General features: G+C 37.9%; 1 protein-coding gene across 2 annotated transcripts; it reads right to left on the reverse strand.

The window, feature by feature from the left end:
- Positions 1 to 4,746: 4,746 nt before the first annotated feature.
- On the reverse strand, positions 4,747 to 13,361 carry LOC123534937 (uncharacterized). Of its 2 annotated transcripts, none has more exons than XM_053520272.1 (4): positions 13,072 to 13,361; positions 10,235 to 11,672; positions 7,607 to 7,663; positions 4,747 to 5,718 (listed from the first exon to the last, which is right to left on the reverse strand). In XM_053520272.1, exons 2-4 carry the CDS (start codon positions 11,527 to 11,529, stop codon positions 4,845 to 4,847), a joined length of 2,226 nt encoding a protein of 741 aa, XP_053376247.1. In that variant the 5' UTR covers positions 11,530 to 11,672; positions 13,072 to 13,361; the 3' UTR covers positions 4,747 to 4,844. The 2 variants fall into 2 exon arrangements, with proteins under 2 accessions (XP_053376247.1, XP_053376246.1); XM_053520271.1 differs by having other exon boundaries at positions 10,235 to 11,668; positions 13,068 to 13,361.
- Positions 13,362 to 15,086: the final 1,725 nt, after the last annotated feature.

Below are 15,086 nucleotides of genomic sequence, written 5' to 3' on the forward strand. Positions count from 1 at the left end.
AAGCTGGATACATAGAGTCTTTTGCAGTCATTTAAGCTGGATGCATAGGGTCTTTTGCAGTCATTTAAACAGGATACATAGGGTCTTTTGCAGTCATTAAAGCCGGAGGCATAGGGTCTTTTGCAGCCATTAAGCCGGATCATAGGTCTTTTGCAGTCATTAAGCGGATACATAGGTCTTTGCAGTCATTTAAGCGGAGATAGGGTCTTTTGCAGTGATTTAAGCTGGATACATAGGTCTTTTGCAGTCATTTAAGCTGGATACATAGAGTCTTTTGCAGTCATTTAAGCTGGATACATAGGGTCTTTTGCAGTCATTTAAGCTGGATACATAGAGTCTTTTGCAGTCATTTAAGCTGGATGCATAGGGTCTTTTGCAGTCATTTAAACAGGATACATAGGGTCTTTTGCAGTCATTAAAGCCGGAGGCATAGGGTCTTTTGCAGCCATTAAAGCCGGAGGCATAGGGTCTTTTGCAGTCATAAGCCGATAAGGTTTATGCAGCATAGCCGATACATAGGGTCTTTTGCAGTCATTAGAAGCCGGAGGCATAGAGTCTTTTGCAGTCATTTAAGCTGGATACATAGGGTCTTTTGCAGTCATTAAGCATGGATACATAGGGTCTTTTGCAGTCATTTAAAGCGGATGCATAGGGTCTTTTGCAGTCATTTAAGCTGGATACATAGGGTCTTTTGCAGTCATTAAAGCTGGATGCATAGGGTCTTTTGCAGTCATTAAGCTGGATCATAGGGTCTTTTGCAGTCATTAAAGCTGGATCCATAGGGTCTTTTCAGTCATTTAAGCTGGATACATAGGGTCTTTTGCAGTCATTAAAGCGGATACATAGGGTCTTTTGCAGTCATTTAAGCTGGATGCATAGGTCTTTTGCAGTCATTAAGCTGATAGCATAGGGTCTTTTGCAGTCATTAAAGCTGGATACATAGAGTCTTTTGCAGTCATTAAGCTGGATGCATAGGGTCTTTTGCAGTCATTTAAGCTGGATACATAGGTCTTTTGCAGTCATTAAAGCTGGATCATAGTCTTTGCTTAGCGATGCATCGTCTTTGCAGTCATTTAAGCTGGATCATAGGGTCTTTTGCAGTCATTTAAGCTGGATACATAGGAGTCTTTTGCAGTCATTAAGCTGGATACATAGAGTCTTTTGCAGTCATTATAAGCTGGATACATAGGGTCTTTTGCAGTCATTTAAGCGTGCTAGTCTTTAGTCATTAACGATAGCATGGTCTTTTGCAGTCATTAAGCTGGATACATAGAGTCTTTTGCAGTCATTAAAGCTGGATGCATAGGTCTTTTGCAGTCATTTAAGCTGATCATAGGGTCTTTTGCAGTCATTAAAGCCGGATGCATAGGGTCTTTTGCAGTCATTAAAGCCGGATACATAGGGTCTTTTGCAGTCATTGAAGCCGGATGCATAGGGTCTTTTGCAGTCATTTAAGCCGGATGCATAGGGTCTTTTGCAGTCATTAAAGCCGGATGTATAGGGTCTTTTGCAGTCATTAAAGCCGGATACATAGGGTCTTTTGCAGTCATTAAGCGGATCTAGAGTCTATATTGCATGTCATTTAAGCCATACATAGGGTCATTGTTGCAGTCATTAAAGCGGAATGCATAGAGTCTTTTGCAGTCATTTAAAGCCGGATAATATGTGGTCTTTTGCAGTCATTTAAGCTGGATACATAGGTCTTTTGCAGTCATTAAAGCTGGATCATAGGGTCTTTTGCTAGTTCATTAAAGCGGATGCATAGGCTGTCTATTGCAGTCAATTAAAGCTGGAATAATATGTTCTTTTTGCAGTCATTAGAATCTGGATTCATAGAGTCTTTTGCAGTCATTTAAGCTGGATGCATTCGGTCTTTTGCAGTCATTAAAGCTGGATGCATAGGGTCTTTTGCAGTCATTAAAGCGGATGCATAGGGTCTTTTGCAGTCATTAAAGCGATGCTAGATCTTTGCAGTCATTAGCTGGATCACTGTCTTTGCAGTCATTAAGCTGGATACATAGGTCTTTTGCAGTCATTAAGCTGGATCTAGAGTTTGCATCATAGCTGATCATAGTCTTTCAGTCATTTAAGCTGGATACATAGGGTCTTTTGCAGTCATTAAAGCTGGATCATAGGTCTTTTGCAGTCATTAAGCTGGATCATAGGGTCTTTTGCAGTCATTAAGCTGGATACATAGGGTCTTTTGCAGTCATAAAGCGTGCAAGCTTGGCATAAGGTGTGTCTTTTGCAGTCATTAAGCTGATACATAGGTCTTTTGCAGTCATTTAAGCTGGATCATAGGGTCTTTTGCAGCATTAAAGCTGGATGCTTCCATAGCGGCTCTTTTGCAGTCATTAAAGCGATGCATAGAGTCTTTTGCAGTCATTAAAGCTGGATACATAGGGTCTTTTGCAGTCATTAAAGCTGGATACAGAGGGTCTTCACATATATACTATCTGTACTCAAATATCTCCCACCATACAGAATGCATGCTAGTGTGCTATAGTCCATAAGGTTGGGGTTAGAGTAATAAATGATAAGTTATTAATTAAGAAATAATAAATATGTTCCCATATTTTATCAGTAAATAAAATATGGGCAGGAATTCGGATGCGCAATAATTAAATCACGAGTCTTTCAAGTCATTTAAGACTCAATATCAGTAGTGTAATCATCAACTTAAGATAGCGGATGTACAAAACAGACGTGTCGCTTGGCCCTTCTTATTACTTCTCGCTACTCACAATTCTCCTACAGAATGCATGCATCATTAGTTCCAAGTGGGTTAGAGTAATAAATGAATAAAGTTAATTATAATTAAAAATAAATGTCATGTTTCCCATATTTCTTATTAAAAAAACAGAGCAGATCATTCGATGCCATAATTAAATGCATAATCCTTTTTCAGTTCATTTAGCTGGAATACAATAGAGTCTTTTGCAGTCATTAAAAGCTGGAAGCATAGGTCTTTGCAGTCATTAAAGCCGGATGCATGGTCGTCTTTGCAGCCATTAAGCCGGATGCATAGAGTCTTTTGCAGTCATTTAAGCTGGATACATTCGGTCTTTTGCAGTCATTTAAGCTGGATGCATAGAGTCTTTTGCAGTCATTTAAGCTGGATACATAGAGTCTTTTGCAGTCATTTAAGCTGGATACATAGGGTCTTTTGCAGTCATTTAAGCTGGATACATAGGGTCTTTTGCAGTCATTTAAGCTGGATACATAGGGTCTTTTGCAGTCATTTTAGCTGGATACATAGGGTCTTTTGCAGTCATTTAAGCTGGATACATAGGGTCTTTTGCAGTCATTAAAGCAGGATGCATAGGGTCTTTTGCAGCCATTAAAGCCGGATGCATAGGGTCTTTTGCAGTCATTTAAGCCGGATACATAGGGTCTTTTGCAGTCATTTAAGCTGGATACATAGAGTCTTTTGCAGTCATTAAAGCCGGACCCGTAGGGTCTTTTACAGTCATTTAAGCTGGATACATAGGGTCTTTTGCAGTCATTAAAGCCGAATGCATAGGGTCTTTTGCAGTCATTGAAGCTGGATACATAGGGTCTTTTGCAGTCATTAAAGCTGGATACAGAGGGTCTTCACATATATACTATCTGTACTCAAATATCTCCCACCATACAGAATGCATGATAGTGTGCTATAGTCCATAAGGTTGGGGTTAGAGTAATAAATGATAAGTTATTAATTAAGAAATAATAAATATGTTCCCATATTTTATCAGTTAATAAAATATGGGCAGGAATTCGGATGCGCAATAATTAAATCACGAGTCGTATAAGTCATAAATAATAAGTAATCTCAAATAAGTAGTAAGATAAAAATCATAACTGTAAGATTAGGGAAAACAGTCGTACAAATACAAACCTGCTGTAACAGCTTGTGGCCCTTCTTTATTCGTCTTCTTTTCGTCTACCTCAGGCAATTTTCTACCAGAATGCTATGGGTCCATACATTCAGTTACATATGTATAAGTAATAAATTATAACTAATAAATAATAAGTTATAATCTATAAATAAATGTCCCTCCAGTGTTTCCGTACATTATGCCTTCGGTTAATTTTAAAGAAAACAGAAAAGCACATCATTCGTCTCCTCATTAAACTACAAATCCTAATTATCTCATTTCATTTATCTTGGAAATAACCAGAGAATATAATCATTTTACAACTCCAATATAAAGAAGATATTGAAACATAGTACATGTTGTGCTATCTTGGTCCGGGTAGTTCTTCGTATTGTCCGGGTCGTCCCTGACATGATAGCATCAACCAAAGAGCTATAAAAATAAGTATTTTTATAGTACTTTGCATCAACCTAGAATTAAGGTTTACTAAAAGTGAGCATTATTCATCTTCGGTTGTACTAGTTATTCTGAAACACCAAGAAACATGATTTGGTAAAAAATAGTGTTACAGAACTTTAAGAGACATGGTAAAGGTCGTTCTGAAAAGTGGTCCGTGTTGTCCCGAGTATGGTCCGGGTCCGGAATGTCCAAGCACCTCTTGGATCACGACTTCAAATCGCATGCCCTTAACACACACCTGAAACAATGCTTGGAGGGGCATTTGGGCTCTCCCTTCACCATTACAACTGAAAAGGAAGAATATGATTTCCTGAACTGTGACCGGACAGTCGTTGGCAACAGTAAAATGCCATAAACGACGAAACAATTTAGTTGGAGTTACATCAAGCCAGACGAGTAACGAGACTGCTCAAGAAATACATGCACACAATTTTTTTTATTTATTTAAAAAAATATATAAAATTATGTTTTTTGCATATCTAGTCAATCATATTACAACAATATTTAAAACACTTCTACTCTGTTTTATGATCTTGCAATCTGAGCTCGTCTGTTTTTATAAAGCACTATTTGTTCTCTTTGTTTATATGGCTGACCTCTTATTCCAAGGTGATTTACATCTAACGTGATTGTACGAGATCTGTCACGTGGTATATAAGTTTCTTGGAAATCTACTGCAGTAGCTGTGCGTACTGGTGGTGGCGGCCGTTCAGAGTTCGCCGCGTGTGTGTAACTAAATTTTCCGCGCTCTTTGCCATCTTTACCCGACAAGTCTGTCACACGCTCACATGACTTGAAATTTTGGCCTGATACTTGCTGCGGCGGTGTAGAGGGGTTTTGTAAATGTTCTTTTTGAAACTGCACATATGGTGACATTCTCCCGCCACTTTTAGCACGTGTCGTATTCGATGGTACTGGTGACCACACGGTACTACCTACGAAAAGATTTCCGGGCATGGAGCCACCTGAAGTAACAGCGGACCGATGCAAACCACGCTTATCTACAGTCCATTTCTGATTAGCATCTGGCGTTCCTGGTTTTACAAATTCTGCACTACCTAACCGCAAGGTCCGCCCACCACGGCGAGGGCTTGATGCAGGAAACATGTTGCTCTCATTGGCTATGCCGTAACGTTTTGCTTTCACTTCATCGAAATTAAGCTGTATACAGTTACTAGGCACCGGAGGCGTGGTGAGATTTAAGTATTTATTTAACTGCATAATGTCAATTTTATCCGTAGGTCTGAGATTCGGAACAGTACATTCACGCACTGGTGCGAGGTTTAAAGCTTTGCCCCTGTCACGCATGGAGTATGGCCTGGCATCAACACTACTATCTTCTATACTGTCATCATCAGATCTTGGCCTGTCATGTGCACTTCCTCTACTCGATGCAGAACTGAAAACGGCATGAAAAAGTCATATTTGTTTAAATAGTTACGCTGAAAATGTAGCATTTTAATTGGAAATTTACAGTTCCAAGGCGAAAGAAATCTATTTAGATATAGAACGTCATTTTAGCATCAATGGACATTGTGTAAGTCTTTCATTAATATGAAAAATGATGTGGCTATAGCGGCATCATTCCGGAAAGCCACGCTCGACCATAAAATGCAAATAGTTTATTTATCCATAAAGACTCAGTTGCTGTATTATTTACGTTTGAGCCAGTATAAAACAGACGTGTTACACAAGGAAACAATAACATATTCTTGATTTATTATGCCCCCCCCCCCCCACCCTTCGAAGGAGGTGTATATTATTCTGCTGATGTCGGTCGGTCTGTCGGTCGGTATGCAGACAAAACCATTTCCGGATGATAACTCAAGAATGCTTGGGCCTAGGATCATGAAAGTTAATTGGAAGGTTGGTCATCACCCGCAGATGACAGCTATTGATTTTGAGATCTGTATGTCAAATGTCACGGGTTGCTTCGGTAGAGCTATATATGCTGCTATTTGTGCCGACATTTGTATATACGTGGCAACATATTTGTTTGTATGGGCAGAGGGTTCTACCTTCTGGACTCTACTGGCAAAAGGACTGTAATGATAATAAATAATATATCATAGATATATATTTATTAAACAACAACAATGATGTACGTCTATATTACTTATCGTAGCGATGGCGAGTGCAATCATTAAAGTATAACATCACATAATTATTAATGAATAGAGCATATCATATAAAACAGTACAATAAAGGTCAGGGTCACAGTGGCCCTGAACAATTAAACTGTTTCCGGATGATAACTCAAGATTGCTTGGGCCTATAGGATCATGAAAGTTGATAGGAAGATTGGTCATCACCAGCAGATTACCCCTATAGATTTTGAGATCTGTATGTCAAAGGTCAAGTCCGAACAGTTAAACGGTTTCCGGGTGATAACTCAAGAATGCATGGGCCAAGGATTGGAAAGTTGATAGGGAGGTTGGTCATCACTAGCAGATGACCCCTATTGATTTTATGATCAGTAGGTCAAAGGTCAATGTCACATTAACCAGGAATGGTAAAATGGTTTCAGGGCGATAACTCAAGTACGCTTGGGCTTAGGATCAGGAAAATTGATAGGGTGATGACCCTATTGATTTTGAGGTCATTAGGTCAAAGTTCAAGGTCACATTGGCCGGGAACCGTAAAACGGTTTCTGGACGGTAACTTGAGAACGCTTGGGCCAAGGGTCATGAAAGATGATAGAGAGGTTTATCATGACCAGCAGATGACCCCTTTTGATTTTGAGATCAGTAGGTCAAAGGTCAAGGTTACAGTGATGCTGAATATTTAAACCATTTCCAGACAATAATTTGAGAACATTTGGGTCTAGGATCCTGAATCATGATAGGGAGGTTGGTCATGACCTGTAGGTGACCTCTGTATATTTTGAGGTCAGTATGCTAAAGGTTAAGGTCACATTGACCCGGAACAGATAAACCATTTCCGGACGATATCTTGAGAACACTTGGGCCTATGATCACGAAACTTAATAGGGAGGTTGATCATGACCAGCAGATCACTCCTGTTGATTCTGATGTCAATAGGTCAAAGGTCAATGTCACATTAAACCATATTAGTAGAACTTCTGTTTACAGTGAGCAAATAATTTCTGTTACTTGTGCAATTACTGAATTCATCAAAAGGGGCATTTCGTGTTCGGCGAGCTCTTGTTTCATTATGAATTATCTCTCGATTCAGCTTGATAAATCGCGATATAAATCCAAAGGTTGTTAGTACGGTAAATAAATGGAAAATATTTGTGGGAAAGCTTGCAATGGAAAAACACGTACCCAGTCTTTTCTTCCAAAAGTTGAGCAGCTAGCCCGTAGAAGGGACCTGCTATGGCACTGCAACAATAAAATAGTAAAGGAAATAATATTTAATGAAGCATATTTTAAACAGAACTTTTAATGTAGATGTTTTGGTCAGTTTGCCCTGAAGGATGTCAGGGAAGATATTGCAGTCCGAGTTGATTACTATTTCTATATTTTCTCGATATAAATTTTTTCTTCAACAGTAAAAAGACAAAGGGCAGTCTGATAATACATTGCATTTTTACACGCCAAACCGTAACCCTTCTGGATCTACCTTGTCTGCTTTAATAGGAGAATATGTTTTAATTAAACGCCCTCAATGTATTTTCCACAGGCAGCCAACGTGTTTATCACGATTTAAAACGGATTTTAATAGTAACTGTATCGCCTGTAATCGATTACTCTCGGCATGCCAGCAGTTCAGGTGATATTGAATACTGACTGAACAATCTGCTGAATCACTAAAGTATTCACTGGTGGACCCAATAATTGTTACACTTCTGTCACTTCATTAAATCCATGAGATATACAGAACACAAACAGAACGGCTAGAACTGAACAAATAGCTGGGTAATTGGCAAACTATTCTAGAGTAGAAGGAACCCATTGTAATACTGCTGTTTTTACTTTTATAAAACGAACCATAAATGCGTTCTGTTTTTATTTTGATAACTATTTTACTTCCACTGAGCAAAACTGCCTCGCTAGGGGATCAAACTTAAGATACCCGTATCAGCTTTTATGCACACGTGAATTGCTAAAGAACTATAAGTATTATACCTGGAGTCATTGCAACTCGGGCATGAAATGAAAGGGTTTTATTTTTTTATGAATATCATATAACATATTTTATATCTACGCTGGATCATGAAAAAAAAATCAGGTTGTGGCTTTTTCTGAGTGTAAAAAAACCCAACAACCAACAAATAAGGGCGACACCAGACTACTACATGTATGTATTCATATGAATCACGGTGTTCTCGCGCTTAACGCTTAGCCTTATATTTTGAGAAGAAAAAAAAATCGATCTACACCAAATTATACAAAGGAAGGGTTGTTTCACATGAAAATTGACATGTATAGTACTCTACAAAACCGTAATGCCGGAAAGGGACCGTATAAAAGGGCCACACTTTCAGACAGTTCAATGCCATTAAAAAAAACTCACAATTTTTTAAGAACTGTTATATGTCTTCGTTTTGATGCATTTACAATAAAATCGTAGTGCTGAAATTTAAGATAACTAAGCGGAACGTAGTTTTCAACAATTGTTTATCATTATTTCTTTACAAATGGTATTCATTTTTGAAGGGGGACAACGTTTTGAGGCTATCCTAAGTATCCATCGTATGGGCCAGTACCTGAAAACCTGTAATAGTCAAACGCCAACATCAAATCGCCCCTATTGGATGTACACACTTATTGAGTGTACATTGACTGTCTATAGGTTAGTGTTAGGTTTAACATAGTAGTGTACATTCAATGCGTGCGTACACTCAATGCGGGAGAGCTGATGCCAGTGGTCAGATAGACTGCGCTCGTTTATCAACTATATCTGTATTTTGATGATATACTCCTAAACCTTTAAGTCGGTAATTACGATACCGCATTTTTCTGGTGCGTCAACTGTATATTGGCATGTTTAATTTCAATATTTCATTGCGTGAATTGCTCCTTTACCATATTAATAACTTATTTAATCAAATCCGAGATAAAGTTCAAAACTGACATAATCTGCTTTGATATTCTTTGACAATCAAATAAGAAACTGTCAGAGTTTATCTTTCATTTACATAGGAATTATAAAACCGCATCAATATTTAATAGTTCATTGCTCCTGACAGAAATCTAGTTTGTATTATGTAAATGTTTTAACAGTCTTTTCTCTTCTGTGGCGGAATGATCTGATAAAAATTCCAGTATTTCCAAGGTTTCGGCTAGGCTATATTTATTTTTGTTTCTTCTTTAGTGTAATCTTATTTAAATATAATGCTACTTGTACGATTAATAGAGTTCTAAAACTATTGATACGCCAGACCCGAACCTTTATCATGTATCCATTGCCATAGTCAAAGTCGTCAACGCTTTAAGTCTGAAACTAAGACCAGCATAAGGTGCTGTCTTACTATCTAATCACTTTCTGCGATATTGTAAATTCATATACAGATTATGTATATTTCAGTGTAGACCTATACATGTCATTAATCTGCTTTGCTTTGACCTTTTAGGGACATACTGGTGATCAACGAGTTCATTAGGCTCGAGTACCCGCCAAATACGGACCAGCTGCACTCTTAAGTTTGGCTTTGCCCAGCTGTGAGAAACTTGACCGCCAGAACTTTTCAATGTTTTGCGAAAGCAACAGCTGTGCAATGAATCTCCGTTTAAGAAGATTAGCATTTTTGTACATATGTATATTTTTAAACACGTAAATATATTTTGTCGAAAACTATTTTTGATTAAGACTTTCAGCTTAATATACTGTACTTAAAATCAAAATGTTTTGCAACCTATGGAAAATGATCTTTTAATTCCTATGTCCGATTTTACTTACTACTACAACGGAACAACATGTCTATAGAAATTTTACACATATATACATACCTTGTTAAATTTGACTTCATTTTACTGTAGTAGGGGTCAGAATCCACCCCCTTTTCCGCATAATTTGAGTAGGATAACGGCCGTCCGACGTTCCCTACCGTATGATAGAAACGGTATCGTTCTATGTACTTAGAATAGTCGTTGTAATGCTGAAAAATCACCGGGTCTTTGCCCATAGTGTGTGTAAGTCTACTGAACGTGATGTCTGAGGATCCTGGTTTCATATTTCTTTTCCGGCGGCAATTTTTTGTCTTATTCCCTTTCTGCGGGACCTCCCAGCCCGTAAAAGCGTCATCATATGCGTTATATGACGAACAAAGACAGACAGGCTGAGTATCTTTCAATTGTTCTGACAGTAAAGTTGCTTTTGCGTCGTTGTTCTTATTCTCGTCGAAATTGCATTTTATGGTTTCTCCGGCAAGAAGGAATTTATAGGATATTGGTCTGGAATAGCTGCTGCTGCTCCCCGTTGGAGATTCTGAGATTACTTTCGGTGGAGGAGACATTAATGGCATGTGCAAAAACTCTTCTGACTGTCCTGGTGAAATAATTTCGAAGAAACTTGCGTCAAAAGGGGTCGATTCTTTGTCAAAATTATCACTTATCTCCTGATCGCCTTTTTCGTTATGGTGTTTTCCTTGACCAGACTTCCCATAGTGCTCTTTTCCATGTGACCCCTCGTGGTGATGATAATGGTGATGATTACGGTGGTGATGATGGTTGTTTTGATGCTTTTCATGAGAGCTTTCATGGTGATGGGAAGTACTTTGATGTTGCGTTTGATGATGATGTGACTTCCCATGATGGTGATGTTGGTGGTGATGATGATTATGATGATGATGTGTTTTATCAGGATGTTCGTTATCATGTTTGTGTGTCTTGTCATTATGCGCTGATTCATGTTTTGTCTTTTCATCACTATTTTGATTCTCAGACTTATTTTTTATGCTACACGTCGTACCAGTAGATTTCGGACGCACGTGTAATTGTTTGTCATGTTTCTCCTCAGCTTTCTTATTTTTGTAAACTTTTAGAGGAACGCGGCGTTCAAACAATTCGTTTTTTAATCCTAGTGTGTGTAGCAATCGTTTTTCCGTCTCTATAACGTCTTGCGTGTGTTTAGAGATTGGTTGGTAGACTGAGCCCTCGTTTTCTAAACTTTCATCACTATCACTGAACCCGTCTGGCATAATATCTGCACTGTTCATATATTCCGTTAATTCTTTAATATGATTGGTCACATCCGTCGAGCACGTGACGGAGGATTCTGAATGTGTCATCACTATCTCCGGCATGTGGGCACGTGCGAACTAAATCAACTTTTTTCAAATTGGTATAATCCGGATTCTACTATAAGTTCCAATGAACATCAGATCCAGTGAATATCAGTTCCAATGAATATCTAATTTGTGTTTTACTCATCTCTTCTTTTCCCTTCCTGAAACGGTAGTGGAGACTATATTGTTCAAGATATGTCAGAATTTCAAATGAAATTTCCCTTTTTCATTAATATAATTAACACTGTGACGCATACTGTGTTAGCTTAAATGTAGCTAACAACAAAATCTCCATGAGCAAGGGTACAATAACCGTCACAATTTTTGTCACTTGAGAAAAGTTTATCTTTCTGGAACACTACCCCTTTCATTGAAACTTGTAAACAGATATCGTTTGTTTTCTTATTTTAATTAAGAAAGGCTCGGTTCAAATCAATAACTTTATGACTTTTATCATTTTGCATTGTTCCAAATGATCTAAAGTTTAGCTTTCGCATATTGTTCATAAACCTGACTGATTTCCATATTAACATTACACCAGATAACCGGCGTTCTTGTATGTTCGAACAAATGAATGGTATAACAATTAAAGAAATTATAAAATATTTTATCCGTGAGGACTTATTTCACTTACCACGACAAAAGAAACACATTATAAACGTTTTTCAAGTGCAAAAGTAATTTTCTGCCTTTCAAATGTAAAAGCCACTTTCACGTAATTGTTATTAATTGGACTGTTTAAACGAAACAGTAACGCTTATAGGAAAGATTGACTCCAGGGGGAACCAGTTGTTTGAGGCATTGAATTTTAAAAACCTTTTCTAAATGCAAACATTGTTGAGTTCCTTTTTAATAGCCGTCAATTTATAAACTCATTTTTACTTTGTAAATGAAGACCTACATTTTTTAAACGGTTCTGTCAGGTGCCAACCTTTGTGTTTAAAACTTCAGGCTGATGCCCTTCACTTCTATTAAACAGTTGAGGTCATGATTGAAAGTTTAACACCACTGGAGATAGGAAGCCTTGCAAATAACGCACTTCTCTTCTAGACAAATACTTTTATTTCAGCACCTACGTCTTTTAAAGCCTAAAGTAAAAAAAATCTGTTCACAGCATTATTATTTTGTGCAGCATTTAACAAAAATATTGCGAGTCTTAAATATCAACTCTGTGTAATAAATAATAAGTGGAGCACTGCGTCAGCCTTTTTTTTTTTTGTAATTCGGGACAATTTAGAGAGGTTATTATATGTATGTTTGAAAAATGCAAATCGGTAAACCATCACTAGATCACATGAACAATTCTACACTCAAATCGATCCCACATTAGTGAAGGGTCGGCAGTCTTAACCACTCAGGCACGGAGACCCCTACTGCAACAGTCTCGCAGTAAAAATCTTACAAATTATACAAAATTCTTTCCCTAAATTGAAGGAGATAAAACAAAGAAAGGTTTAAGTGAAAGTCTGTGTTAGATATACACTAGAAAATTATCATATTCGTTTTTTTTTTAATAAGCTTCTTTTCATTGAAAACTTTAAAAGAATTTGCAACACTTACCCGTCTTTATGAAATATAACTTTGTACATGTATAAGTTTATGTAAAAATCCATCAGCATGTATATCTCATGCATATCCTGTAGTAATAAGTATGTACCATGCTATATTTGACAGTTTTATTGCACTTCAAACATCGATTCTTATTATCCACCTTACTTCAGTTATCAAATGTTTGTTTAAATATTGTCTAAAGTTAACTGATCGATTCTCGAAGTACGTATCAGTACAGGCCTTTCTCTTGAGAAACCGTGTTAAACGTTTCACAAATAGCAAAGCCTTGTTTATATACAAATAATTCTAATTCCAATAAATCGTTATTAATTGAGTTTAGATCTGCACAAATAAAACGCACAGATTGTAACAATGACCGAACATATCCGAGATTACACACGATTATGGGAAAACTGTTAAAAGGATTTAGTCTTCTTTTCAAAAACTGCGTCAAAGTGACATTTTGGCCACAATAAAAATGACCAGGTTGAGGGTTAAGTTGCCAAAAACAAGGTTGAACTAGTCAATCTGGGGTACGTATTCCCAATTACTCGTACAGTAAATACAAGCCTAGCAATACGGAAAAAATGCACACCTTAAGTGCCAATGCAGACGTCACAAACATGTCTGCGAAAGGCTGCCGAATACATATCGCCGAAACTCAAATTTTAAAAGACAATTATTATGTTTATCTCAAATTCTCGTTGGTATCTTGATTAACCTTTAGCCTGCTGGCGGCAAGTGATTTTGCTTTTTTCGACCAGTGCCGACCAAGATCAGGCTTGAGCATGGTCTGCACAGTCGCTGTTCAGTTAGTATATTTTCAGTGAACACCCCTTTGAATAATAAGTGGTACTGCCAGATTGAATGATGGATTAGTCCATTTTAGAAATTTTGCAAGCTAAAGATTAAATTTTGAAATTTTATATAGATAAAACCATCCGTAAGAAGATCCTTTTAAAGCATAGAACGCGCTCAAACAAAATCACAGCAGACTCGGTTTCACTGAATCTGTTCATTAGAGATGATAGAATGTGTAACACCCCTAGCTCAAGCCCCTCCCGCCACATGGGCTTTCAGCAGAACTCTTTATGATGTTCATCCCAAACCTGAGTGCGCATCAACCGTCTGGTTGCCTGACCATAAAAAGAACATAAATAACCTTGAGATGGTGAAGCACCGTGGAATACAATGGAAAATAGGAGTAGTCCTTTGCCAAATGCAACTGAGTTTAAGTTGAACGTCCCGATTACCGTAGAAATGATGCCTGGCTAAATTTATAATAATTTGGTGGCTACTCAACTTCCCTCTTGATCTCTAACCTTCTGTAAGGATTACGCGCCTTATGGACCATTATTATCTTCACCAGGTTTATGTTAGCACGAATTATTTTAAAATCTCCTTATTTCCTCCTACAATATTACTCCGGAATGGTCTACCTCTAGTTTCATTACATTGCTGTCAAGCGTAGTTTGAACTCCTTCAAGCAGGCTGTCTAAGAATCAAACTATTACGTCGGCAAGGGGTATTTTAACGTTTTCAACTTTCTCTTATTTCTTCTTTATCATTTCATGTTCTCACTATCCACTTTGAACTTTCTCAGCAGTGGTTTAACAGTTCCCTTCACTAATCATAGCACGCACTCCTGTCCAAAACACTCAAGAGTGGTGTAACAGTAGCGGTAGATGGATGGACGGACGGATGGGTGGATGGATGGATATGGACCGACGGGTGGATGGTGGTAAAGTAAGGTTTCAGGTGTCACAGTAACGCCAACATTACATCGCCCATACTGGATGTACGCACGTATTGAGTGTACAATATACTGACTAAAGGTTAGGGTTAGGTTTAACATAGTGTTCATTCAATGCGTGCGTACTCTCAATGCGGGATAATTAATGCCGACCGTCACAGTAAGGAGGCTTGTGACAACGTTTCAGAGGTGATACAGGAAGGAGGTTTATGACAACGTTTTAGAGATCGAACAGACGTAGTACGGAGCTAGCACAGTAAGTTTGTTACAA

This window comes from Mercenaria mercenaria, chromosome 12, assembly GCF_021730395.1.
Source record: "Mercenaria mercenaria strain notata chromosome 12, MADL_Memer_1, whole genome shotgun sequence".
Lineage (NCBI taxonomy): Eukaryota > Metazoa > Mollusca > Bivalvia > Venerida > Veneridae > Mercenaria > Mercenaria mercenaria.

Coding starts and splice junctions, on each gene's coding strand:
- LOC123534937 (XM_053520272.1), bottom strand. CDS start 11,529: ATGCCGGAGATAGTGATGACACATTCAGAATCCTCCGTCACGTGCTCG. Junction 7,664..10,234: donor ATGAAGTCAAATTTAACAAG/GTATGTATATAT, acceptor TTATTGTTGCAG/TGCCATAGCAGGTCCCTTCT. Junction 5,719..7,606: donor CTTTTGGAAGAAAAGACTGG/GTACGTGTTTTT, acceptor TGCCGTTTTCAG/TTCTGCATCGAGTAGAGGAA.